The sequence below is a fragment of the Camelus ferus genome, chromosome 17 (genome assembly GCF_009834535.1).
Source record: "Camelus ferus isolate YT-003-E chromosome 17, BCGSAC_Cfer_1.0, whole genome shotgun sequence".
Taxonomy (NCBI): domain Eukaryota; kingdom Metazoa; phylum Chordata; class Mammalia; order Artiodactyla; family Camelidae; genus Camelus; species Camelus ferus.
Window position 1 is genome coordinate 42,688,483 of NC_045712.1, and position 25,276 is coordinate 42,713,758.

Consider the following 25,276-nt stretch of genomic DNA (forward strand, 5'->3'; position numbering starts at 1 on the left):
ATCAGTGCCCTGCGTGTCACATAAGGGATCGGATAATTGGTGCGCTGAATGGATTTTACAAGTTGACAACCCACAGGATTCTGAGGCTGACTTCTGGCAACCTCAGTTCTGTGGCTGCATGAGGTAAGATATATACTTACCTTACAACTCAGTAACCTCACTTTTAGGCACTCATCACAGAGAAATGAAAACTTATGTGCCACCACACCCTGAAATACGAATGTCATAATACGACCTTATTTGTAGTCGCGAAAAACTGGAAACAACCCAAATGCCCTGCCGCAGGTAGACGGTCAAACTGTGGTACATCCATGCCGTGAAATACTACAGAAATAAAAGGGAACACATTATTGATACCTGTAACAACTTGGATGGATCTCCAGGGAATTATTTTGGGTTAAAAGGCCAAACTCAAAGTTCATATACTTTTTTTTTTTTTACCACAATTATAAGAAATTTAAATATTTTTGTTTCTCCAATCTCAGTTAGATAAAAATTACTCCAAGCCCACACGATGTTTGGCAAAGCAAAGTCTGGGCACAGAATTCCAACACAATGTTTACAAACACCAAGAAACGGGTTGTTTTCCAGTTCAGACTTTGGAATAAGTTTTCTCACAGGAGCAATGTTATGAATAGTACTTTCTACTGAATCCATAATGTAGCTACAGGGAAACACCAGCATACTAGTGCTGCCCCTATGGAAACTTACTACCAAATGTATTTTCTCTGAGAAAATTCATTCTGTTTTCTCGGTGAAATTGAGCAGTTCCCTCCTCCCACTTTCCCCACCTGGCTGAAGAGGGCTTTCCACACACGGCCGTTTGAATGGGAGACACATGTGTAAAACGGGTACTGCCTGCAGAGAAAAAAAAAACGGAACAATTCCTGCGACTAGAAATTAACTCTGACTATAAACTACAAATGGAAAAAAAAAGTTATCTATTCTATGATTCCATTCAGAAAACGTTCTCTAAAAGACAAAATTACAGAGCTGCAGACTGAGTTGTTAGTGGTTATGGATGGTGGGGGAGGGGTAGCCTGAGGGAGTCTCTGCGGTGATTAATCTTTAAAAACCTTTTGAAAATTGAGATATAATTAACACATAACCTTATATTATTTTCAGGTGTACAACATAATGTGGTAATTAATGTAGATTGTAGTAGTGGTTATAGGAGTCTATTCAAGTGATCAAATTGCATAAAACTATAGATCACACACATGCACACACACAAATGAGTGAATGTATAAAAACTGATGAAATCTGAATAAGATCCACAGATTGTGCCAACATCAATTTCTCCTTTTTGATGTTGTTATACATTATAGTTATGCAGATGTTACCATTGGGGAAAGCTGGGTGAACAGTACCTGAGACTTCTCTATATTATTTTTCAACTGCCTGTGAGGTTATAATTATTTCCTGAGAAGTTAAAAAAAAAAACAAACCAATGAAATACTTGAAGGAAGTGTGACAAAAAAAAACCAAAAACCAATGAAATACCTGAAGGAAGTGTGACAAAGTGGTGGTAGGTTCCCAGGCATTTGGTATAATATTGTCTACACTTTTTGGAAATATTTTCAGAATTAAAACACATGGCATGGGGAACAACTTTCCTTTTTTCTTTTATAGGAGAGAATTAAAAAATACCTAGGAGTTGCCCACAACCTTAATGGGAGTCAGCACGGCAGCAAAGCTGCCTGTAAGACACAGACAAAAATTCTCGTTACTGAATTAATGCTATGCTGGCAGCTCAGAGCAAGGAGGGACATTTCAGGGGTGGCTTCACTGCAGGCTGACAGTTATCTTCTTCTTTATGTCAGAGATGGTACAGGATGGGGAAACTGTCGTAAAAATAGTTTTAGAAACTAGAGATTCCTTTATGCAGGAAAGACAAATTTTGTAGGTTATATAGCAGCTCTTTTCACCTGCTTTGAGTGCTGTCATGGAGACAAAGTAGATATTTCATTTTTAAAGGCAGAGTTGGGACAGATGTCTGGGAGTTTTGGGGAGACAAGAAAAAATAGACGCAAAGACCAGGGGAATAGAATAAGGATCCTGGAAATAAATCCTCACATATATGGTCACCTAGTTTTTGACAAGGGCACCGTTCAATGGGGGAAAGGACAGTTTTCAACAAATGGTACTGGGAAACTGGAAATCCACATGCAAAAACTGGACCCTTACCTAACAACGTACATAAAAATTAACCCCAAGTGGATCAAGAACCTAAATATCAGACTAAAAACAGTAACACTCTTAGAAGAAAACATAGGACAAAGCTTCATGACATTGGATTTGACAATGATTTACTGGATATGACACTAAAGGCACAGGCAACAAAAGAATAAATAGACAAACTGGACTTTATGAAAATTAAAACATTTTGCACGTCGAAAGACACGATCCAGACTAAAAGGGCAACCACAGAATGGGAGAAAGTATCTGCAAATCATATATCTGATAGGCATTTAATACCCAGAATATATACGTAACTTCTGAAACTCAGCAACAACAAACCAATTCAGAAATGGACAAAGGATTTGAATAGACATTTCTTGAAAGAAGATACACAAACAACAAATAGCCCATGAAAAGGTGCTCAACACCACTAATCATTAGGTAAACGCAAATCAAAACTGTAATGAGATACCACTTCATACCCGTTAGGATGGCTACTATCAAACAAACAAACAGAAAACAATTGTTGGCAAGGATGTGGAGGACCTGGACCCCTACCATTGGTGGGGATGTAAAATGGTACAGTCATTGACGAAAACAGATTGATGGCTCCTCAAAAAATTAAAAACAGAATTACCATATGATCCAACAATTCTACTTCTGGATATATATCCAACAAAACTGGAATCAGGGTCTCAAAGGGATATTAGTACACCCATGTTCACAGCAGCGTTATTTACAATAACCATGGAAGCAACACAAGGGTCCATCAGCCAGTGAAACGGATAAGCAAAGTGTGGTATATGGATACAATGGAATATTATTTACCCTTAAAAAGGAGGGAAACTCTGACATTGGCTACAATATTGGTGAAGCTTCAGGAGATTATGCTAAGTGAAAGAACACAGTCACAAAAAGACAAATGCTGTTTGATTCCATTTACATGAGGTACGTACAGCAGTCAAAATCATAAAGACAGAAAGTAGAATGGTGGTTGCCGGGCGCTGGAGGGAGAGGCGGGTGAGGAGTTAGTGTTTAACAGGTATAGAGTTTTGGTTTTACAAGATGGAAAGAGTTTTGGGGATGGGTGGTGATGATGGTTGCACAACAATGTGAATGTATTTAATATCACTGAATTGTGTGCTTCAAAATGGTTAAAATGGTAAATCATATATGTGTATTTTACCATCATTTAAAAAAGGGGGACTTGACACAGATGGCTGGGAGGGCTGGGGAGACAGAGCTCCAAGGCTGGGGCAGCACTGACCCCGTGGGGTGGGGAAGTAATGTGAACGCTCCATCAATCAGAATGTTCGAGCAGAGGCTCGAGGCATGCAATTTCAGGGATGCCAAAGAAAAAATTCCTGTAGCGAGGGAGGGATCTCCAGAGTAGGCGACAAGTCCAAGATGCAGATTCTAGGTGTAACTGATACATGTTAGATTTTGCTGTTACGAAAGCCTAGAAGAGCCATGATCACATGATACCCAAGTATCCATACTCCAGCCGGAATCATCCAAGCAAACATTCCTGAATCATGTCCTCGGCACGATGGTGATTACATGCAGCTGCGTTATTCCCTGTGTGTGTGGTCTAGGGGCCCCGGTTGAGCTCATTTTCTTTCTAAGGCCCCATAAACGAGGTTCTGAGACATGGCAGGGTGGTGGTGGTGGTGGTGGGCATGGCCTCAGCACTGACCAGGGCTCCTCTGGCTGCTAGCCCACCCTTTAGGGGAGAGGACAGGCACAGCAGGGTGGTGCCCGTGGTGGGGCTGGCTCTCCAGCGTCGAGGGCTCCTTCCTGGTCCCCCGGGGCCCTCGTGGGTGCAGCGCTCTCCCGCTCCTGGGCACTTCTCTCCGGCTGGGTGTCCTCTCCATGATCTGCCCAAATCAAGAGCTCGCCCTCTCAACCACAGCCCTCCACTGCACCATGTGATCGCCTACCAGCAGGTCTGGACACAGCGTGAGAACATGACAGATACTTGCTCATCTTAGGGAAGGCTTATAAGGACGGGCCGTGGATGGTGGTTGTGTCTCAGAAGAGGCTGGTAAATAGTCTGTATTTTACTTGTGGAAGGACTTACTAAATATTTTAATGATTAATGTATAGTGTCAGAGCATCTCCTATCCAGGGAATAAACAGTCCCTTTAGGAAGCTACACCATCACTAGAGTCGGGTTGTGCAGTGTATGTTGTTACTCCCATGTTTCATGCGAAGGAGCTAACTTAGCAGGGACTATGGAGAGTCAGAGAGATGATCTGGGATGAAAACACAGCCGTTCAGGTCACCTGTGCTTGCCCTTGCCCGACCTCTCATAGAGCTGACCCTCAGCCCACTAGCCGGAGAACAATCCCGCACAGGAGCCAGATCGCACCGCACGGCGCTGGCATTCTAAGATGCATACTCATTCTCAGAGGCCCAGAGCAACCCGGTCCTCATGGTCCTGGGTAAATATTATTATTATTACTATTATTTTTGTCTCAAGAGGCTTCAGGGAGCACTCAAGAAATTATTTGGCTCCTGTTAGGGTGTACTTTCTCAGCTTGGTATAGAGAAAGATCATATATTTGTCTGATTTTATAGATCTTGCCAGATCCCAATCTTCGTAGACATTTCTAGTAAATCTGGGTTTACAACACTTGCTATGGACACATAAGCACCGTGAAAATAGATCCTAATAATTATTGCTGCTGGTAGTAAACACTGACAAGTAGGATTTTAATTTATAGTTACTCCCATCAGCTCTTACGGTCATATAAGTTTCAGTGCACAATCACAAGTATAGTATAGAGTGAGTTTCACTGCACATGGTTACTGCCAATAGCTACATTAACAGCACTGTTCTTAATACAAACTTCAACTCAAAGGTACATCAAATGAAATGAAAAACTCAGAGGGAATAAGTAACTTGCATCAATGTTGTACAGAACTTTTCATCTTCTTGCTTTCAGTATCTCATATAATCAGTTATTGCATATGTTAAGAGTTTGAGTTCTTGAATTCTTAATACAGCACATGACAATTACTTGAGAGAGGAAGAAGTTACTAGATTGTTCTTTTTATTAGATTATTTAAAACTATGATATATTTCAAATAATTAGAAAAATACAGACTTCTGAAAGCATGGCTGACTTTTCTGTGGAAATCATCTAAAAGTGCAAGATGAACTATAATTTTTCTTTCAAAAAAATTACTGACAAAATGCCAAGAAAATAAGGCATACCCAGGTTAAGCTCTCATTTCAGGTGGGAGCTCAGGTGGGGGTGGTGGGCAGAGTGCTGAAGTCGTCTTGTGTCTTGGAGACAGTTGGAGAATTTGGGCATGAGTTTTCCTAGCATTGTGGGGAGATGGGCACTGGAGACACAGTCCTGGAATCACTCAAGGAGGACAGTTTGAAAGGGGTCTCTCCCTTCCTGAATCTGGGACAGCGAAAGACTGTACCATCAGTGTAAAGCTAAATGAGAAATAAACTTGCCACTGCCCCACCCCAAGATACACCAAAAAAAAATAGCCAACCTAGAAGCCTGGTGTTGAACAGAGGAGAAAAAACATCTCCCCAGAGAACTTATAACCTTGCTCCTGCTCTAACATTGGTTTGCAGGCTGCCTACACACTCCCTGGGTGGTCTGAAAAAACTCAAGGCAAGAATTTAGTTTAAAACAGTCCCACATTATTAATTCTCTCAGCCATTCTGCAGACGCAAATGACAATCTTCCCTGGAGGAAACGAACTCGAATTCCCATAGATAAGCTCTCAGGAAAAACAAATAATGGACAGTACAAAAATTGCAAAACACAAAGGGAACAAGGCACCACGACTGAGAAACTGATAATAATAACAAAAGACATCAGCTAGACACACGTCATACAATAATTAAATTAACATAGTTTAAAAAATAAAAGCTTAAACAGATGTGCAGGGATGAGAGACTACATAGATTAAAAAAAAGAACCAAATGGAACTTACAGAAGTGAAAAATACAACTGGATCAAACAATTCAAATAAACATACAAAAAACAACTGACACACGGGGGAACACGTCCTAATATCTGCAAGCTACTCTGAGATGCCTAAAAATCAGACACGTGAAGGGATAGAGAGAGGAATCTGTGATAAACCAAGTATAGTAAAACGTTGATGGACGACACCTAAATGCTGAGCATCCAGGGACTTACCGCAAAACTCTTAACTTTTCTGTATGCTGGGAAATGTTTATAATAATGCCACACACACACACACAAACTGATGAGAAAGTTAGATACATAGAAAATAGACATCCAGGCTCCCAGTCCATTGGGTAGACTGAGCCTTCTGACAACAACCAAGATATTAAAAACGAAGAATAAACTCTCTCAAATAGCATGCTCCTAGAAGCACTGAAGAGACGACCAGAGTGTGAAAGCATTAAGCCGAAGTCTGAGTCAAGGTGGCAGAGCAGGGAGGAAGTGGAGGACTGTAGTCACTTCAGCCCCGAGCAGCTGTCAACCTGACAAAGCTGGGGTTTGGTTTTCATGGCCTTGCAAGGTTCCGGGGCCCATAATGTGGGAGCCCAAAGGGCCACCAGCTCAATGTCAGACAAACAGAAACTCCGTTCCTACCGGTACTCAACCGGGGAGACTTTCCTCCGTGCTGAGCGGAGCACAGGGTGGGCAGGGGGTGATGGAAATATCACCGCTGAGAAGTAACGACCACACGCTGGCCTTATAACACGGAGTCACCCACAAGACCCCAACGTACGGTCCCAGACTGGCGCCTGGCGGAGACAAAAACAAATGCTCTCTATAGGGACGCACTTCCATCCTCTCTCTCAAAGAATTACTGCAAATAATTTTCCAAGGAAAATAAGCCCTTAGTAGTTAAAAAAACCAAACAAACAAAAAACCCATACAGACTGACAAAAAAAAAAAAAAAACAATCAACCAAGCAACAAAAAAAATCCCACTAGTCACACAATGAAACAAGGTACCATGAATGAGAATCATCAGGGAAAGAAAACAACAACCCAGAAAGTAGAAAACAGAAAGAGGTGAGTCTAGAATTCAGGGGAGAGGGTGCGGCTGGAGGCACACGTCTGGGTCCTGGAGGTGACCTGTAAAGCCAGGAGCCTGAGTGGGGATCTCCAAGGACGGCAGATGGAGAGGAGTTCCAAGGTCCGAGCTCTGGGTTCCTCCAACATCAAGAGGCTGGGAAGAAGAGCAGGAACCAGCAAAGGAGGCTGAGAAGTGGCCAGGGAGGTGGTGGGTGCGTTATTCCGGAAATCACATGGAGAGAGCGTTCAAGGAGGAGAGACTGATTCTGGAAGAGGAAACCCAGACGACCAATAAGAACATGAAGAGACGCATGCGTCTGGCTGTCAAACACATTCAGACTCAACTCCGTACCACACTGTACACATGAGATGGACAAGAAAGTCAGATGATTCTGTGCTGGGCAAGGATGCAGGAACATGCACGGCTGCTGAGTGCATCCACCGTGCTGTCATTTTAGAGAGAATGTGGCAGTGCTTAGCAAAACAAGAATGTAGCCACCTTAACATGTAACACAGGTAATATGTACCAAGAGAGATTCTAGCTCAGGTCCACCAGGGGGCATGGGAGAGAACGTTCATTTGTAGCAGGAGGATGAACACTGTCAAAGGTCTCCTTCAGAGGGGCTGGAGAAGTAAAATGCGGTGGAAACAAGTAGAATGTAACACAGCAACATGAACACATCCTCAAAAACTAGAACACAGTGTGAGCTTTCAGGCTCCATACCATTTAAGGGAAACACAAAATACTACTATGTACATACCTTTCTAAGGACATGTATTCAATTCACTAGACTTGGTGCCTCTGGGAGAATGAGGGAAGTGAGTGGGGGTGGTGGGGAGGCAGGCAGGATAAAGGAGAAAAATAACAAAACAAGAGAGGGCTTTGTGTGGACACGAATATGATTAACCAACTCTGCGTACCCCAGATTCCGACCCCAAATAAAGGTGTTTCTCTTGCTCAAATCCAGTAAGGCTTAAGAATTTGAAGGGTACGTGTTTAGGACTTAAGGCAGTTATATTCTGAGTATTTTATACAGGTGGGTATGGCCACCTCTGATACGTATTCTCCTCTTATTCCTTAATAATCCATTCCCCAGCCTCCTTTGTGGATGGGTGCATTTATATGACTAATTTCTGGCCAGTGTTGGATGGGACTTCTGGGAAGGCTAGTTAAAAGGGAGGGGGCATGTGACATTTTACCCCCAGCCTCTATTGTTGGCTTGGAATGTGGACACAATGGCTCGTACCCTGGTAGCCATCTGGGACCACGAGGTAACTTTAAGGATGGAAGCCACATGCCTAGCAAGATAGGAGCTGGTATCCTGATCATCCATGAAGCTGTATTCCAGAACTTGATGGCCCACATCTGGTCTTTTACTTGAGAGAGGGACTAACTTCCAGCATGTTTAAACCATTGTTATTTTAGATTTTTCTATTATATGGAGCCAAATATTCTCCTCACTAATCAAGTGGGTCCTGAATAGATGTCACAGTGGAGAGGATTTCATTTTTACCGAATCTGCCATTTCTCAGAAGAAAAGTTTCTTGAAGCTCCTTTGAAAAATGCCCCGAGCTTGTCATCTATTTGGTGTCTTCAAAGGGGAGGAGTACTTATACCTCTATTGAGATGTTTTAATTTTTAGGTATTTTTCCAATTATAGAAGAATCATATCAAATAAAGTACACAATGATCTGGGCTAGACTTTGAGGCGAAGCAGCGGTCTGGCAGCAGCCCCAGACAGCACGGCCTCAGATTTCAGCGCAGAGCTGGCGATATCTTGTCACATCCACTTGAGCTGGATGTTACATAGGATGAATGGACATGATCTCAGGGTCAGGGGACTTTGCTGGCGGACAGCTGCCAATGGGCTTGATAGTGTAGACAGAGCTGTACCTAAGCCCTCCCACTAATTCCATTACTAAGCACAGTACCCTGATGAACAGACAGATATTAAGGACCAGAGGTAATCCGTGGACTGAAAAATTCCCAGTTGAAGGGGAGGCAGACTTTACTAATTGGCCATTTTCTTCCTCTTAATTTTGTATCTCTTGATTCCTCTGATTTGTCAAGGTCTTTTCCTGGCTTACAGAAAACAGGCGGGGCAACACTAGAGAAGCGTATTTAATTAGCATTAGTGATGGTGGCAGGTCTGGTTAAGCCTGGAAGCATCCGGAATTAAAAAGCTTGGAATTTCTCACTGGGCCTTTGTCCTGTGTCAGGCTTATCAGTGCTCTTTGCTGCAAACAAATCTCTTCCTTTCCAGACCTACAACTGGGATCGCTCTTGGCTTAGCAATTCATACTCTCCCAGATGTGACTTTATTTAAAAAATGATTTGCATCCGTTTCATTATTACAAAAGAAATACATGCTCACTGTAGAAAACTAAAATTCAGACATGTAAAAACAAAACAAAACACAAAGCAAAAACACTGCCAATCCCACCTACTTAAAGACAACCATTTTAACCCCGTGGTATCTTTGCACACCTCCTTGTATACTTTGTGGTATGTATGTATGTGGATTTTAACCACAGGGGAGTAAAAATAAGTCTTAATAAGTATAAAAGCAGTAATTAATGAAATGAAACCCAAAAGCCAGTAGATTCGATTGGTGGAGCCACAGTATTGTTCTTGAAGAGACCAATAAAATAGGAGACCTTTGTTGGTCTCTTGTAGGGGAAAACACACAAATGAACAACAATTTGAGACAAGAAGAGGGACATAACAAGACAGATGGAGGAGATGAAAAATCTAAGAGAACACAATGTTTATAAATGTGTAAGGATGCCACCAAAAGGCTTCCCGGAAAATGCTTCGTGACTGGTAGACGCACGTGGAAGCAGTCTGCTAACAAAGAGGAATCACCCCATTTAATTTGGGCACATCATCGTAATAAGACCAAGGTCCCAGGTGTGGCCCTAGGCAGATGGGTGATGCCCAGAGAAGGCGGGGGTGATGGAAATGGAGACCAAAGACCGGGGACAGTTCAGCCATATTGACTGGGTTGTTCATACACAATTAGATGGACCTGCACGTGCTCTTTGAATGCTCATGGTCTATTACATAGAAACCCCATCTCCAACATCCTAAAAAGGCTCAAGTTCTTTGTGAGCAAAGAAATTAGACGAAACTCCTGAATCATTTGCAGCCATTTTTTTTTATTCCAAACACGTATTTTTGTAAACCTGCATTTCCCAAACAGTGCAAGTGATTTAGAAGTGACTGCATAAACTTTAATACACGTGACTTCGTGAAGAGGAATTCCCCTCCCACCGTAATTCCTCAACAGAACCGTCCATGGATGCATGAGTCACGTTCTAGAAGTGACGTTCGCGTGGGTGCCTGCCATGCAATGAATTCACTCTTAAAGCCTTTAAACTCACTCTGCCAGTCACATCGTGCACATTACAACTTTGCAAAACCTTAACAAAGTCTGAAATCTAGGTCACTGTGCTCTAAAGCATTGCACCACGTGGGACATTTGTTCATTATCTCCCTAACGTGCTGAAAAACCAGAAGACATTCTACAAGGTTCATTTTGGCCCAACTGCCTCTGTCTCCTCCCTTCAGCCATTCTTTGCTTCAGAACACATTGTCCACTATGGATATTATTGATCTATACAGCAAAACAAAAGCATAGACTAAAACTCTGCATGCTTGGAACATTTCTAAATGACACTCACTTTCCTCCTTTTATCTGCTAAAGGGCCATTTCTCCCAAACAGCAATTCTTTGCAGTGCCTCTGAATTTGGGGAGATCTGATTCAGGTGTACATTTCATCAGGCATAGGTTTTCCGTGTAACCCGTGTGTACCTGCACTCACCTGGCACGAAGCCTTACCCAAACATAAAAGTGAACCACCTTTTTAAAATGACTATGCTACAGTTCCATGGGCAGCACACAGCACACATCGTATCACCTCAGGGGCCCACCACACGTCCACACTGGAAACAGGTCCTGGATGTTTCCAGGAGGTCTGCTGGGTTTTTTTTTTTTTTTTTTTTTTTTAACCTCCTTGTCTTTGGCCCTAGGGCTGAAGGCTACCTATGACTTGGTGAAGGAGGACTTTGTATTGGATTTTCTACAAAGCTCACCAGACTTCCGAATGCTGATGGACTTGGTGATGCAGATGGAATTTTCCTGAAGAATTGCCTCAGTGACCTCAGTAGCAAGTGATTCCGGACATGTGCCTGTCAGTCACCATAAAGTCACTGGACCTACTCACTCCTGCTGGTGTCCCCTCTTTCCTAACCCTCATGGCCTCTTTGTGACAGGTCCAGGGCCCACTCTGAGGATGTTCCAAACTCCTGAGTCCTGTGCAAACTTAGCATAAGATAGTCATTTTTGCAAAGGGGGCATTATTTCACTTCATTTCTACAAAGGTCCTTTTTTCATATTTAAAAAGCACCTCAATCCTTCTGACAGTTGCTTAAAGTTCTAGCAAATACACAACTAAAAGCTGAAGCACATTTAAAGGTACAGGATTCCACAGTGAGCCCACAGAAGCAGGAAAGATGGAAACTGGAACTCACTGTGGAATTCTAAAAGAACCTTCCGGAGACGTGACAGAGACACACCAACCCATCCTGTCTGCTCCCCGAGAGCCTGTCGAGGCCTTCAGAGCTGCCCGAGCTGGGAGAGTGCTGACAACCTGCTTGACTTCTCTACCTCTCAGTGTGCTCACTGGTGACTCCCAGTCCCTGCAGCCCTGCCTGCTACTCAGCATCACGAGATAAGCAGAGGTACCACCCTTCCCCAAACAGGGTCCAGAGGGGCCGCCGGTACTGCTCCGGGGGACGCCAAGCACAATTCTCCTAAAAGCTGCCCTATGACATCTTAGTCATCTCCCGGGTACGCGAACACTTGTGTGTGTCCACCATTCACAATCATCCAGAAGCAAACGGACACCAGCTCTGAGGTTGCCCGTGGAGCCTGCCCTTCTCCAAATGAGGCTTTCCCCTCTGGCTGGTGGAACCGCGGGCCTGCCAGTCACCCTGCTACACTGTCACCCATGCGTCTGCACCCCTTGCAGGAGGCTGGTCAGTGACCATTCATGCACTTGGCCAAAGCCACTGATGGAGCTGCCCCAGGCCTACCACCTAAGAATCCTGAACGATTTACTGAAGGACCACATGACACCACGAGGAAGAGTTCATCGAAGGAAAAGCTGCAAAGGGGGCTTGTAAAAGAATCTGGGCTCTACGCTCGACTGCGGGAACGTGTGCTTCCCCCCGGGGAACCTCTGGCACTTAGCATAGAGCCTGGTGCACAGCCCCGGCCCCACAGATAGCTGTGACATGAGTGACTAAAATCCAGCTCAGGACAGAGTGGGCTTACTACTTTTGATAAAGCTCATCGGTGAACTCTGAGAACTGGCTTCTTGGCCTGCATCTGCCTGTAGTCACCTCCTGGCCTCCATCCCTCTGTGAGAAGGGACATTCCTGACTTCATTCTAAGACCAGCCTAGTTCATGCCCTTGCCCCTCTGGCTGTTGTCTATTTCCACGTTCACCAGCAAGGAAAGCTGGATGCATCGTGTATTTTCCCGTCTCAGAGTCAATTGCATAAGAAATGATAAGACACACGTGTTCCCTGCCAGGTTCACGACCTCCCTGAACCCTCATAATTTTGCCCAAACTTCAGATCTGTTTGCAAGTATTAGCCAAGTATGTGTAATAGAAAAACCTGTCTCCCCCGAAGTCGAGTTCTGTGTCTTTTCAACAACGTTCACAGGCTCCCAACATTTTTAGCTCGCAGTTAACAAAGCCCGAAAAGAAAGACCCCTGGTCTTATTTCTTGTTTCATTCCCATCCAATGCCCTCTGTTTGCACCCAGGGCTTGAGCAGGCTGGGATAAGTCACTAAGGACTCTGTCGGTCCCTGCTCTTAGGCACATTCTCTGTCACACCAGATGGTTTTCCAGCAGCGGTGACAGCAGCTAGAGTTATTGAGGGTTCACTGGCGGCCAGGCGCGGTGCTGAGCACGCTACATCCATCACCTCCTTGCCCTTTCAGAGAATCGCACTGCACTCAAATCTGGGCAGCGCTGTGTGCCTGGTAATAAACACAGTCAGACAGAGAGCTTGGATAGCGAAGGCCGGCGCTCAGCACGAACACGCGCAGGGACAGGCCAGGACATCAGCACCATGCCCAGATCCCTCTGCATCATTTGTGTGCCTCCCAGGCTGGGGGTGAGCTCTCTTTTTGAGGACTGCGCCTGAGCTCCTGGGGCCATTTTGCCAACAGGAAGTGAAAGCAGAAGGTTTGTAGCTCCGCTGAGTGCAAAGGCTATGAAAGGTCAGCAACCTTGCTATGGGCTGGGACAACTGACCCTCCAGAGCTCCCCCTGCGGGATCAGGCTGAAGCTTCCTCCCACGAGACCTGCCCTGACATGGCTCTCTTCCTTGGCTTCCTCCCCCACCCTTCCTGCTTCCCTCATGTCCTTACTGATGTGCCCTGGGGACACTTCTTTAATAAGTCACTGCATGAAAATCCTTGTCTCAGGGTCTACTTCTTAAGAACCCCACCTAAGACATGATTTTAAAAAAATAAGATGGGTTGAATGGTCATCTCTGGGAAGGACTTTGCAATTACCACTAACGGGGACAGGAGGAGCGACAGGGGAAATGGAGACCTCTGGACTCAAATTACCATGAAAAGGCAACACATCCCAACATTCAGACACAAGTCTCTGTTTGGTGGGCACTGATTTAGTCCCTGTGGCGTGTGGAGTCTGATGCACGATGTCCAAGATGGGACGCCATTCTGAGGTTTACCAGATGACCCGCTGGCATGACTCCAAGCTTTCATCTCCTAATCCAAGTAGAAGGAGGGTGAGATGTCTGCTGTATAAGGTGATGCAGAGCAGACCTCAGGAATCAGGTTTTTTCATCCAAATTCCTGTTGGGAATCTTCCAATGAAAGGTACATATGAAAAAAACACCCACAGGTCTTTAGCACATTACTTCACACTTGACGCCGGGCAAGAAAGACTTGAAACGTCTTAGGAGTCGGCCACGGCCACAGCTGATTTACAGCACCGCCCGCTCGGTGGATTCATCACACAAGGTTTCTTCAGATCATTTCATCCACCAGTCTCTTTTAACAGCAAGTTCCAAAGTACAATAAGATCTTTATCCCTTAACATCTGCATGAAGGTACATGGATTTCCAAGATTTCAGGCCAGATATCAGTGCTTGAGTGAATTATATAAACATTTAATAGAAATAATAAAACATTGATACAAATATAAAGACATAATCAGTATAAAAGGCTTATATTTATAAAAATACTTTTAGGTAACAGTTTTCCCCTGAGGGTTGACCACGCACGTTGCATCCATAAATACTGCTGGGCTCCGCAGCCTGCTTCCCCAAGTTCAGAGTTCAGCTTTCAAAGGAAGTGGTGGTGATGGTTTCCAGTCAGGTGACCTGGCCGAAGTGGCTGCCTCAGGTTGGCACCTGGGCTTGAAAGAGTGAGGGCGAGAACAGCGTCAGTGGGGCCTCCGAAAAATCTGGAGAAGATTCTTTCTTCCAAATATGGAAGATACAAAGATCAGGACGACAGGCGGACGATTGGGCCACGTGACTGGGATGGCAGGTCACTGGTTTTTCTGGACCCAGTCCCAACTGTCTTCATTCTCTTTCCGGTTCTTCTCGGCTTCGATAATTTCTTTGTACCTTCTGCGAAAGAAGCCCATCTGAAAAGGCAGAAAGAGGAGAGGCCGGGTTAGAGATGCCGAGCAATGGATGGTCTGGACTCCAAAGCAGCCTGGTGTGATCTACACTCACAGTGCTGGGAAGGCTCGGAGAGCTCCTCAGATTAGACTGATTGAGCAAAAGCATGACGTGGAGCCACTTTTCAAAAGGCATGGTCCCTCCAGCCGGCTAGCTCACGGTAAGTAGTTTCTTCCTCGTAACGTGCTTCTGGTGGGGTGTTTCCCAAACCGTGTGCTGGGGAACACTAGTTACTGAGCTATTCGTAGGCATTTGGGAGTAAAAGAGGTTTCATGGCCAAAGCAGTTTGGAAATGATACACTTGTTCCAGAAGAGATTTGTAATGTACGGCAGAACAGTAAAGGACCAAATCAACCCTCAGCGAAGGATTAAGAAAATCACCAACAGGACGTTTCCCGAGCTTATTTGGCTTTTGATACACCTACTAATATTCTCAGAGATAGTAGCCATTGTGGGATAATCTGAGACGTGCTGCTCTCACACAACAGGCGTTTACAAGTGTCTGCAGGTCTGCAGCCTCCCTTGCTCTCCTCTCGATCTTCCTCTCAGACCTGTGACCCTCAGGCTGCCGTGCATACAGCTGGCAGCGTGCACCCCCCTAGGACTGGCATCTCCTCCTGATCCATGATGCCAGTTTCCTTTAGCTTAGTTCTGAAGAGACCTCTCCTTCCGATATCTAAGGCTTTTCCCACACGGTAAGATGAGTTCCCAGTTCTTCTCACACAATCAGTGCTGGCGTTTCTGCCATATAAAAGCAACTTTTTGTAGTCCAAAGCGGCCCTTTTCTCCCACGCTCAGGGAGCCCTGGCATCTCTTGTCTTGTGCTAACCAGCACTAGTGGCCTCTGCTTTTGCCCTTAAACATGACTGACTGGAGTAGGTGTACAAATACCCCAGCCTCCCTCTCTTCTCAGGTGTGAAACCCTGAGGTGTGTGCTTCCTGTGGAACGTGAGTGTAGTCGTAACCAGACTGGTAACACACCTTTTATTAGCTTCCTTCCCTGCCCTGTCTGGTTTCCCTGGCTCCCTATCAGTGTTTCCTCAGATCACTTCCAGAATAAATGGCTTGCCATCAAATCCTCATTTTGATCCCCTGGGATAGGGGAATTGAGACAGACCTGCACACTTGGCCTGCTGCTGGGAGGTGTGCTGTGCTGCGGGTTTGTAGTGTCACACTGTCATTAGTCTGTAATTCCCATAGTCATGTTGAAGACCCTTGAGACTAGCAACCTCTGCAGCCTGCTGCCAACGGAGGATGCACACATAAAACCTGCCCTGAACAAATCATCAAGCAAACCCAGGCTTGTGGGCAAGTCAGACTCCTTTGTCTTTGCATTTGTTCTCACACTCTGTTACCATGAGGTCAGTATCCACAATCTTGCTGCACCATCTTCCTACCCACCGCGGGAGGTTTTCTGGCCCAGCCGAAGATGTAGACTGTCAGGAGAGCTGCCAAGATAGTGCTGGTCACCTCCACCCACATTGCCAAGGAAGTCCTGAGAGTTCCCTTTGAGAGGAGTTGGGAAAGTGGTATAGTCTGACAGTGGGGGCAGTTGGGGGAGAGAAGCTTTCTTACAACAGCTGGCAAGAGTCTTGTGTCCTGAGCGCTGATCCTCAAGGCCAGTTTTGTACCCAGACATTGAGTTTCTAGCATTCCTGGAGGTTTCTTCTCCGCCTAAGACCCCATCTGTCAGAACCCAACTTTCTGACACCTCCACACATACACTTTTCTCTCCTTAAATCTCTGCCACCTTCTCCCTTCTGCAAAGGATGTGGAAAGGGGACTTGGTCTGAATGCTCTGGATAATTAGGAAAAGGTTGTTGCTGCTGTCCTCAAAGCACACCCACAGAAGGCCAGGAAAGCAACCCAAGACTTAATAGAAACATCTAACTCAGAAGTTACTGCTTGAAATATCCTTCTTTAAAGGTGAAGTTGTGGCAGGACAGATTCTTTAGCACAGGACTCTGCCTGCTGAGAGTGTAGTGTTTCCATAATTTCGGGTTACATACTTGAAGTCCAGAGAAGTAATGTATCTCTATGTGGCACTAATCAGGCAGAATTTTAAGTGTCTGCTCCCTCATCATTCTTCACATTTGTCTCAGGATTCCTAAGGATTTGTGCTTTTTATCTCCAGAGCTCTGTATCTCACCTCTACTTAGCACCAGTGATAAATGGCAAAAATACTCCTGTGTCCACGCCCTGTACCATGAGGCTTTGCAGCAAGTCCCATCAGGGACAGGGAAAGAGCATCCCTGTGCCTGGTCCTGCTGAAAAGAGACTTTTTGGACAGGAAGTAATTAGGTTTATTTACTTAATACTATTTTTTAATTTAACGGAGGTACTGGAGATCGAACCCATGACCTAGTGCATGCTAAGCATGCACTCTTCCATCGAGCTATATTCTTCCCCCCGAACAGACTTTTCTTGTTCATCTCTAAGGAGGACAAAAAATCGGCTCACTTTCTCATAGCTGTGCTAGCATGAGGACGCGATAAGAGAGTGTGCAGTCTAGCAAGGATTTATAGCACCTGGACTACCCTCACAGGTCGCTCTCCGGAGCGCAAGTGTTATGTGTGTTTTACTTGTTACCCACAAAGTGAAGGCATGTCCTCTCCTGCAGGCATCCAGATGCAAACTCTTTTCTCTCAAGTGGAGTGGGGTCAGCATTAGTCTTGAAAACATCCCCTGCTGGCAGTAACTGTAGAGCTTCTTTTAGAAAGAGCCTTGCAAACTCTACTCCCCACTCCAACACTGTGGGGTCTTGAGAGCCTGGTCCCCAACACAACCTGTGTGTAGTCTCTTTGATGGAAGGCTGCAGCTGCCACTAATGTTTGCCCTCCTTCTTTGGAGCCCAAAGACCATTTTTTAAAACACAGTCCACTCTCATGGCTCGGGAGTGCTGGGTACAGTAGTGCAGGCTGTGCACTGCGTAAGAGGGGGTGGGTGCCACTCATCACAGATATTATAGGCCTGTAAATTTATTACAACTGTTTTCCAGTAGGTGGCAGTCGAGTATCTCTTTCTGACATAATCAGCCGGATTTTCTGACTTTTCCGACGGATGGAAGTAAAGCTTCTGGAGGAAGGGGCGCTGTTCATTAATTAGTTCCCACAAAGGTGTCATATAGTCTAGAGGTGGCTCTGTCAACCTAATACTGTTTCCTACATGATCAAACTAATTGTACTGCAAAAGAGAATATCACCTTTGCGCTGTTTAGAGCCTGGTTTTGGCTTTTGACATAGAACCCAAAGCCCAGACTCTGGGTGCACCAAGCAAAGGTCCCCAAACAACTGTGTCACGCCAGGCCTGCCCAGTGCCACAGACCCTGCTCAGACGGGCTGTACAGGGGAGGTGCTGCATAGGACACCTGGAGGACTGCTCGTGCTCCAACTAACTTCCCCCAGGGCAACAGGGCAAGTCCTGTCCTGGCTCTGAACCCCCAGTCTTTGTCTCTGCCCAACAGACCTGTGGCATTCTCAGACCTCTTCCTGCCCTGAAACACAGTGAAAGCTTTTTATATTGGTCCCCAAGGCAAACTCGGGGCTGCAGCCCGTGGGGCGTATGCTGTATACCTAGCCCTCACATGAAGGAGGCCCGGGGCACAGAGTCCTTGCCCGCTGTCCATTTTTCTCAAAGACTTTTTGGAAAATTAAATTTCCGATTTTTATATTAAAATATGGATATATGATAAAGTATAAAGAATTCTTAACTGTGAAACACTAAGAGAAATCAAGACTTCAAAGACACTCCTCTCCTGCAGCAGGGCCTCCCCCCGGCCTGCACTCACGCTCACTGGCGCTCGTGGTCACTCTGGCGAAACCCCCAGAGGCTGGGCAAACCTACATCTTCTCAGCCAGCCGAGCCCACACCGAAGGAGCCGGGCAGTGATCAGGGATGAGTTAAGCTGGACCCTCAGCAGCTCCCCACTCGGTTCCAGGCCAGTCCATGAGAGTCCATGTTTTCCTGTACTTTTTCGGGAACCTTCTAGGGCTTGCTTTGCCACTCAAAGGGCAAAAGGCTCTGTTTATAACTGTCCTGTCTAGAGCAGAGGAAACACTCATGGAAACCCTACAGGAAGAGAGACTCGAGCCAAACTGGAGCTGAGGGAGCAGGGGGCTCTCTGGCTTTCTGCGTGGGCTGGTCCTGAGAGGGGCCTGCAGCCCCGCAGGGCAGCTCCCGGAGCGGAGTGGGGCCCTCCTCACAGGCTCACAGCTTTCTGATGTAAACTTGTGTCCAAAAAGCTGCCAGAAAATTCCCAAGGAAACAGCAGGTTTGCCCTGAATAGCCTGAGTGAGGGAGCTGCTTGAGAGGCCCGGGGCCCAGGCAGGAATGGGGACTGACTGGGTTCTGGGGTCCATGGCCTGCAGCACCCGCCTCCCCCTGCCCAGCCCCCCAGGGGTGAGTGAGGGGTGGCGGCACAACTCCACCCCCTCCTCCTGGCCTTCGGGTGGCCTCCTGGGCAGCTATCCCAAAGGCCTTGGACACGCTCCTTCTTTGGGCTAAGTTAGAACCTCCTGTTTACGGGTCCCTCCAAGTTCCTTGACTATTTACATAGCACATCTCTGTCTTGAGATGTCAACACCGCAACGTCAGCCCAATATTTACTCCCAAACATAAATAATCCCCACGGAGTGTCTCTGGCACATGGTTTTAATTGAGACAGCGCGAAGAGCGTGCATGTGTGTGATTGTGTGTGCATTTTCTTTTTCTTTGCTGGAGAAGCAAGGATGGGCTCTGACAGTCCAGATGGAGGGAAGGTGATGACCCTGGGGAGGATTGGCCCAAACCTACACATCCTCTGAGCCATCTCCCAAATTTATTTTTCTAAGTGTTTTTGTTTGAGGTCAGCGGTAAGGCTCTCTGATAAAAACCACGAGCCCACAGCCAGGTCTGGGAGCAGCGGGCTCCCAGGCTGTCCGAGACGGTCCTTCTGAGGGTGGCAAATCCACTCCACGGCCCCTCTCTTTACCAGCCTGTGAGAGGGGAGGGCTAGTGGGTCCTGGGCCTTTGGCGAAGAGGCTGCTCACAGGGCTGGCCATGCAAGGACAGTGCTCTTTGCTCTGAGCCGTCTGAGCTTGTCAAGGAGGCACCCAGGAGAGAGGGGAAAGGTTCCTGGGCTGAAAGCAGTAGAGGAGGAGCAGAGTTCTCCTTCACTGAGTGGTGGCCTGTGTGTTTTGGCAAACTGCACGAGGGAATGGGGATGGGGGGTAGAGAGCAGGAGAGAGAAGCCTGGGGCCCTACATAAGCCTTTTCCTCCTGAAGGAGAAACCTCCCAGCACCTCCACTCTCATACTGCGAGACTCAAAGGCTTCCTTGAGGGGCTGAAGGCACCTGTTAAAGGTGCAAGTGGCAAGCGACCTCTGAGCCATTAAACTCTCTCCTATCCACAGGCCTGCAGGATCGTCTTGAAGAGGCCCCAGGCCCAGCAGTTTCCAACCCAGGCAGGAGCGAAAGGCAAGGAGAGGGGACTCATTTGGGTTTTTCTCCCTTCAAAGAGTTTCACATTTCAAAGTCTTCTTCCTGCACCTGTGGTTTGGCAGGCTCCCGTGATCCTCGCACAGGAAGTTTAAATCGTGGCTCCTAGGATCAGCTAACGTCCCAGCTCCGGGGGAGCTATTAGGATCCATTTCAGTATTTGAGGGAGGGTCTGGTGAGCTCGGGGCCCTCGTTGTGGATTTTGTGCCAGAGCCAAGGCCTGCTGCCGCCCAGCACGAGAGAGTGCCTGACATGCCAGCAGGCAGACCTTCTGCAAGGCCCCAGGGTCTGCCCAGAAGCAGGGAGCCTGCAGTCCCACTCTGGAGAGGGCATGTGCCAACCGACGCTATGAGGGGTGTCTAGGTGAGATGAGCAGGGGAGGGTGGGGTGTTGGTAGCACCACGGTGACATGGTGACATGAAAGAGGGACCAGGAGCTGGTGACACAAGCTCTTTCCCCAGTCAAGCCCTTCTCACCCCTCAGGGTGTGCTGGGCTCAGCCACCATCTCCCGTCACTTCACTGCTTTCCCCAGAGTCTTCAAGACCGAGTGAGGGCTCTTGCTCCCCTCTGTTCCCCTAAGCCAGCCCCCTAGTAGGAAGCCAATACTGTCGGCTGAGGGAAGGCACCGGCCAGCTTGCAAGTGTAAAGCATGCTGACCCCACACCCAGGTGGCACAAAAAGAAATCCATCCCCCCTGGGTCAGCTGCCCTGTTCAGTTTCCAATGCTGTGTCACGATTCGTGTTTACGGGATACGCTTTTGGGAACAACCATTTTGGGCTCATGAGCTCAAGGTGATGTTAAGTAACCATAGGTAGCAGTGACAGGAGCTACACCAAAGGGGACTTCAAGAGATGTGGCCCTAGATAGAGAAGAGGACTTGAACACTGCCTGTCGAAGGCCCCAGAGAAGTGTTTCCTGGTCAGCAGTGGCACTGGGTACCACGCAGCGGCCTTTCCCCTTGAAAGGACCGGAGGGAAGGATACGTGAAATACGGTAATAACCTAGAACCAACTAGACCTCCCATCTAACTCAAGTATTAGGCCCATTAATCAACAGATCTCAGTGCTCTGGACTGTCCAGGGGATATGAGACCTCTACACATAATGCGTCTCTCTTAGGTTATAGACGTAGGAGTCCGAGTTGACAAGGGGTCTGCAGCTGAAGTTTTAGGGATATGGAGATCTTCAAAATAATCCTACATTTCATCTGCCCTTTTCAATGTCCTATAAAGTCATTATATTTAGTTAGTCCCTTAAGGAAAAAAAAGTTTTTCCAAAAGAAACTCCCTCTGCCAAGCTGACTGCCACACTGTCGCTCTGCCTGAGCAGAACTGCCTACTCTGGTGAATGCACCAAGGTTTACTTTTTTTTTCCTCCAAGGAGCTCAATTGTAATTTTATCTATGACACAATGGAAGAGAGATGAGGTTTCATCTACTTTAAAACAACAACAAAACTTCCCGTTAGGCGAATCGTCCCTTGTCATAGTGACTTTTACAGAAAAGACAGATTTTGCCCACATTTCTGAACATCATATCTGGGGCAGGTAAAAGATGACCAAACTCTTTACTGCTCCTCCCATTGGGAGGCAGGGTCTATTTCCTGTCTCTTGAATCTGGACTGGCACGTGACAGCTCTGACCCACACAGGATGGGGGACGATGCCATGCCAGCCCCGGACCAGCCTTTTGGAGAACTGGCAGCCCTCACCATGCTCTCCCAGAGCCAAAGCTACAGTGTGAACATCAGCACGCTCTGCTAGAAGGGCCACATGGACAGGCCCCGGGTCTACAAGGAGAGGGAGAGGCCACATGGGGGTCCAGTCTCGCAGCCACCTCCATCCAAGGGGCCAGGCATGTGAATAAAGTTGTCTTGTGAAGTGAGGCAGATCAGTCCTGTCACTGGGTAAATGTCGCCGTGTGACACCACTCGGTGTCACGTGGAGCAGAATCACCCAGCCAGACCCTTGCTGAATTCCTGACCCATACATTTGTAAGATGTAAGGTAACTCAGCTTGGAGGCCATTTGTTGGGCAGAGAAAGCTACCGAGTACGATACAAAAGCCTATAATGGAGCCAACAGCACCACTGACAACCGTGAACTCTGCCGCAGTGAATGCCTTTGGGGTTCCTGCCTAGTCTCCTTCTTTACTGAGACCTCCCTGCCACCTCCCGGCCTCTTGCCACTGTCGTGGACGTTTGACTTGAGCTGAGCCAAACAGTCTCTCTCCCAGGCCAGTAGGATTGGGATTCAGAGGTGGCGGATCAGTCTGTGTCTGTGGCTAGAGGTCACTGTGATATAAGTTTGGAGGGGCTGGGGGCAACCCCTTCCTCCTGTGCGTAGGGAAGTGTGGAGAAAGCGGTCTGTCGTCAGGGAAGGATGACACGTGTGTGCAGAGGAGCAGAGGGAGGGGCTGCGGGAGCAAGGCCAGGAGGGAGGATGGCGGCCTGGGTCTCTGGAGTCTTTCCGGGTCTGGGTGCACAGCCGTATTTTTTTGGGATCTGAGTACACCTGCAGCCTTAGATTCCTCTCTCATGTTCACATTCTCTCTCACTCTGAAGTGGCTGTCAATGAATTTCTGTTTTTTTGAAATTGGAAAAAATGCCTCTGTGATACCCGAGGAAAGTCTGTTCAGCCCTGGACACCGAAGGGAGAGCTTCCGAGGCCAGTGAGGGAACAGGTGAGGGTGGCTGGGAGCAAGTCAAGCCCCGTCTCGTCTCCTGTAGGCAGTACACACTCAGAAAGCCCAACACCAGCCTCCTCTTCTTCCGAAACGACTTCAACCCTGCCCTCCTTACCCTGCTGAAGGGAAACCATCCACTGTCTAAGCTAAGAACATGAGAGACTGCCACTTTTTTCTTTCTGGCCCCTCAAGTCCAACCAGTCATCGGATCTTGCCTGTTCTAACCTGCCCCCATCCCCCCATGGTGACTCCCTTCACCCCGACCCTGTCCCCAGATCCCTCTCCCGAAGCAGATCTGGTCAGGCCACTGCTCTGCTTTCAGACCCAGGCGCCCCCTTCTCCTGGTCAGCGGGGCGGTCACAACCCAGCAGATAATCTCATCACAGGCCCCTGACTGCCCTCCCGTGACACATGCTGCTCCCCATAAACCCTGCTCATTTTCTCACCTTCTCTCCCCTATGCATGGAATAACCATCTGCCCTGCCCCGCCTAGAAAACTCAAACCAAAGCCAAGGTCAGAACTGCATGACACCTCATTTGTGAAATGTCCTCTGGCTATTACTGGGGGCTTCTACGCTAAGCACTTTGCCTACGTTACCTCTACACCTCAAGCTAGATGTCAGGATCTCCGTTTTACAGAGGAGGGAACTGAGGGTCAGAGAGGGTAAGCAACTCTTCCCAAGGCCTCACAGCTGGCAAGCGTGAGAGCCAGGTTCCCAGTTGTCAGCCTGCAAAGCCCGTGCCCTCATCTACCACTGTGCCCTGTTCAAGGCAGAGTCACAATCACTGCGGCATCCAGGCATCTAGCCCTGTGTTTGGTTCTAAGCAAGTATTCAATAAATTAAGTTGAAATCAAATACTGCTCTTGGACGGTGAGCAAAGCTGTTCTGACCCACACAGTCACTCGCCAGCTTCCTCAGAACTGTTCTAGACCCTTCCTTCCACACCAGTTATGGTGACCTAGTCTGGTTAAGGCCCCTGGACTGCCACCACTCTGCGCTCATGGCCAGTCCATGGTAGAGGGTGAGGTCTGGCTCTTTGGATCACACACAGCTGGGTGACCTCAGGGTGCTGGCTACTTACCCCATAACCACCCCCCTCGCAACCATGTTCTTTAAAGAAACACAAAAGAACCAAAGCAAAGCAAGTGGCAGGTGGAAGGAGATAGAAGTGTGTGCTCAGGACAGGACAGGGCACACTCCTGAGTAGCAGAGCCAAGTGAGGGAGTGAGAGGGAGGGGACACAATCCATGAGACAGGGTAGGGGTCCCCACTCTGTGTCCCTGTCTGGTCCCACGCACTCAGCCACAGAGGACTGCATTTCCTCTCATCTCAAAAGGTCGTACAAAGGCAGAAGGAAGTCACACACAGACACACACACACACACACACACACACACACACCCCACCCACCCAAAGCCCTTACTGTCTTTTCAGATCCCAAACACTGAGCTGGCTTTGTTCTCTACCCACAGACCAGAAGCCTCAGCAGGAAGGAGGTGGATTTAGAGGAAAGGGAGAATTAAGAATCTATCTGGCCACGCAGATTAAACAAACAACAAATGGGAAGGGTTTTTTTTTTTTTTTTAAAGGTAATATCCGCTCCTGGCAAATACACAGGAAAATGGGCACTTCTGATACCTGCTTGTGGGAGGGTGAATCGGTGTAATCTTTCTAGAGAGCAACTGGAAATATGTAATAAAAAGCAAGACGCATTTCTTTTGACTAGGTAATTCTATTTCTAAGGTTTCATCTTAAAAACATAATGGAGGATTTGTGCAAATATCTAGCTCCAAGCACACTCACTGGGGCACTGTTAAAAAAAGTGTGAAACCAGGAGCCATCTGTACCCCAACATCTGAGGACTGGATAAGTAATCTGCAGACCCGTGCAGCCTTAAGGCAGGGCTGGACATGGGTTTTTAACAACGCGGAAAGATGCTCATGATTTTGTGTTCAGGGAAAGACAGGCTGCAAAATAGTACACAGGATGCTCAAAACTCATGGGGACCTAAGATAAACTTATTTTCAAGTAATATGCTCAACATAGTTTCTCTTCAACCTCTAAACACTTCTTTCAGGGGAAGCATCTCTAAATTGAAAGCCATCAGTCCAACTGTCAATCTGAAAAAATGTACAGCAAAAACACTGCTTTTCCTGCATTTCTAGACGTCTTGAA

At 47.1% G+C, this 25,276-nt stretch overlaps 1 protein-coding gene across 1 annotated transcript in view; it reads right to left on the reverse strand.

Annotated features, from left to right (window-relative positions):
• Positions 1-10,346: 10,346 nt before the first annotated feature.
• ITGA9 (integrin subunit alpha 9) overlaps positions 10,347-25,276 on the reverse strand; it is a 315,170-nt gene continuing 300,240 nt past the window's right edge. The window contains exon 28 of the mRNA XM_032459242.1: positions 10,347-14,906. Within this exon, the coding sequence (XP_032315133.1) occupies positions 14,808-14,906 (99 nt within the window). The 3' untranslated portion in view covers positions 10,347-14,807. The remainder of the gene's footprint in view (positions 14,907-25,276) is intronic.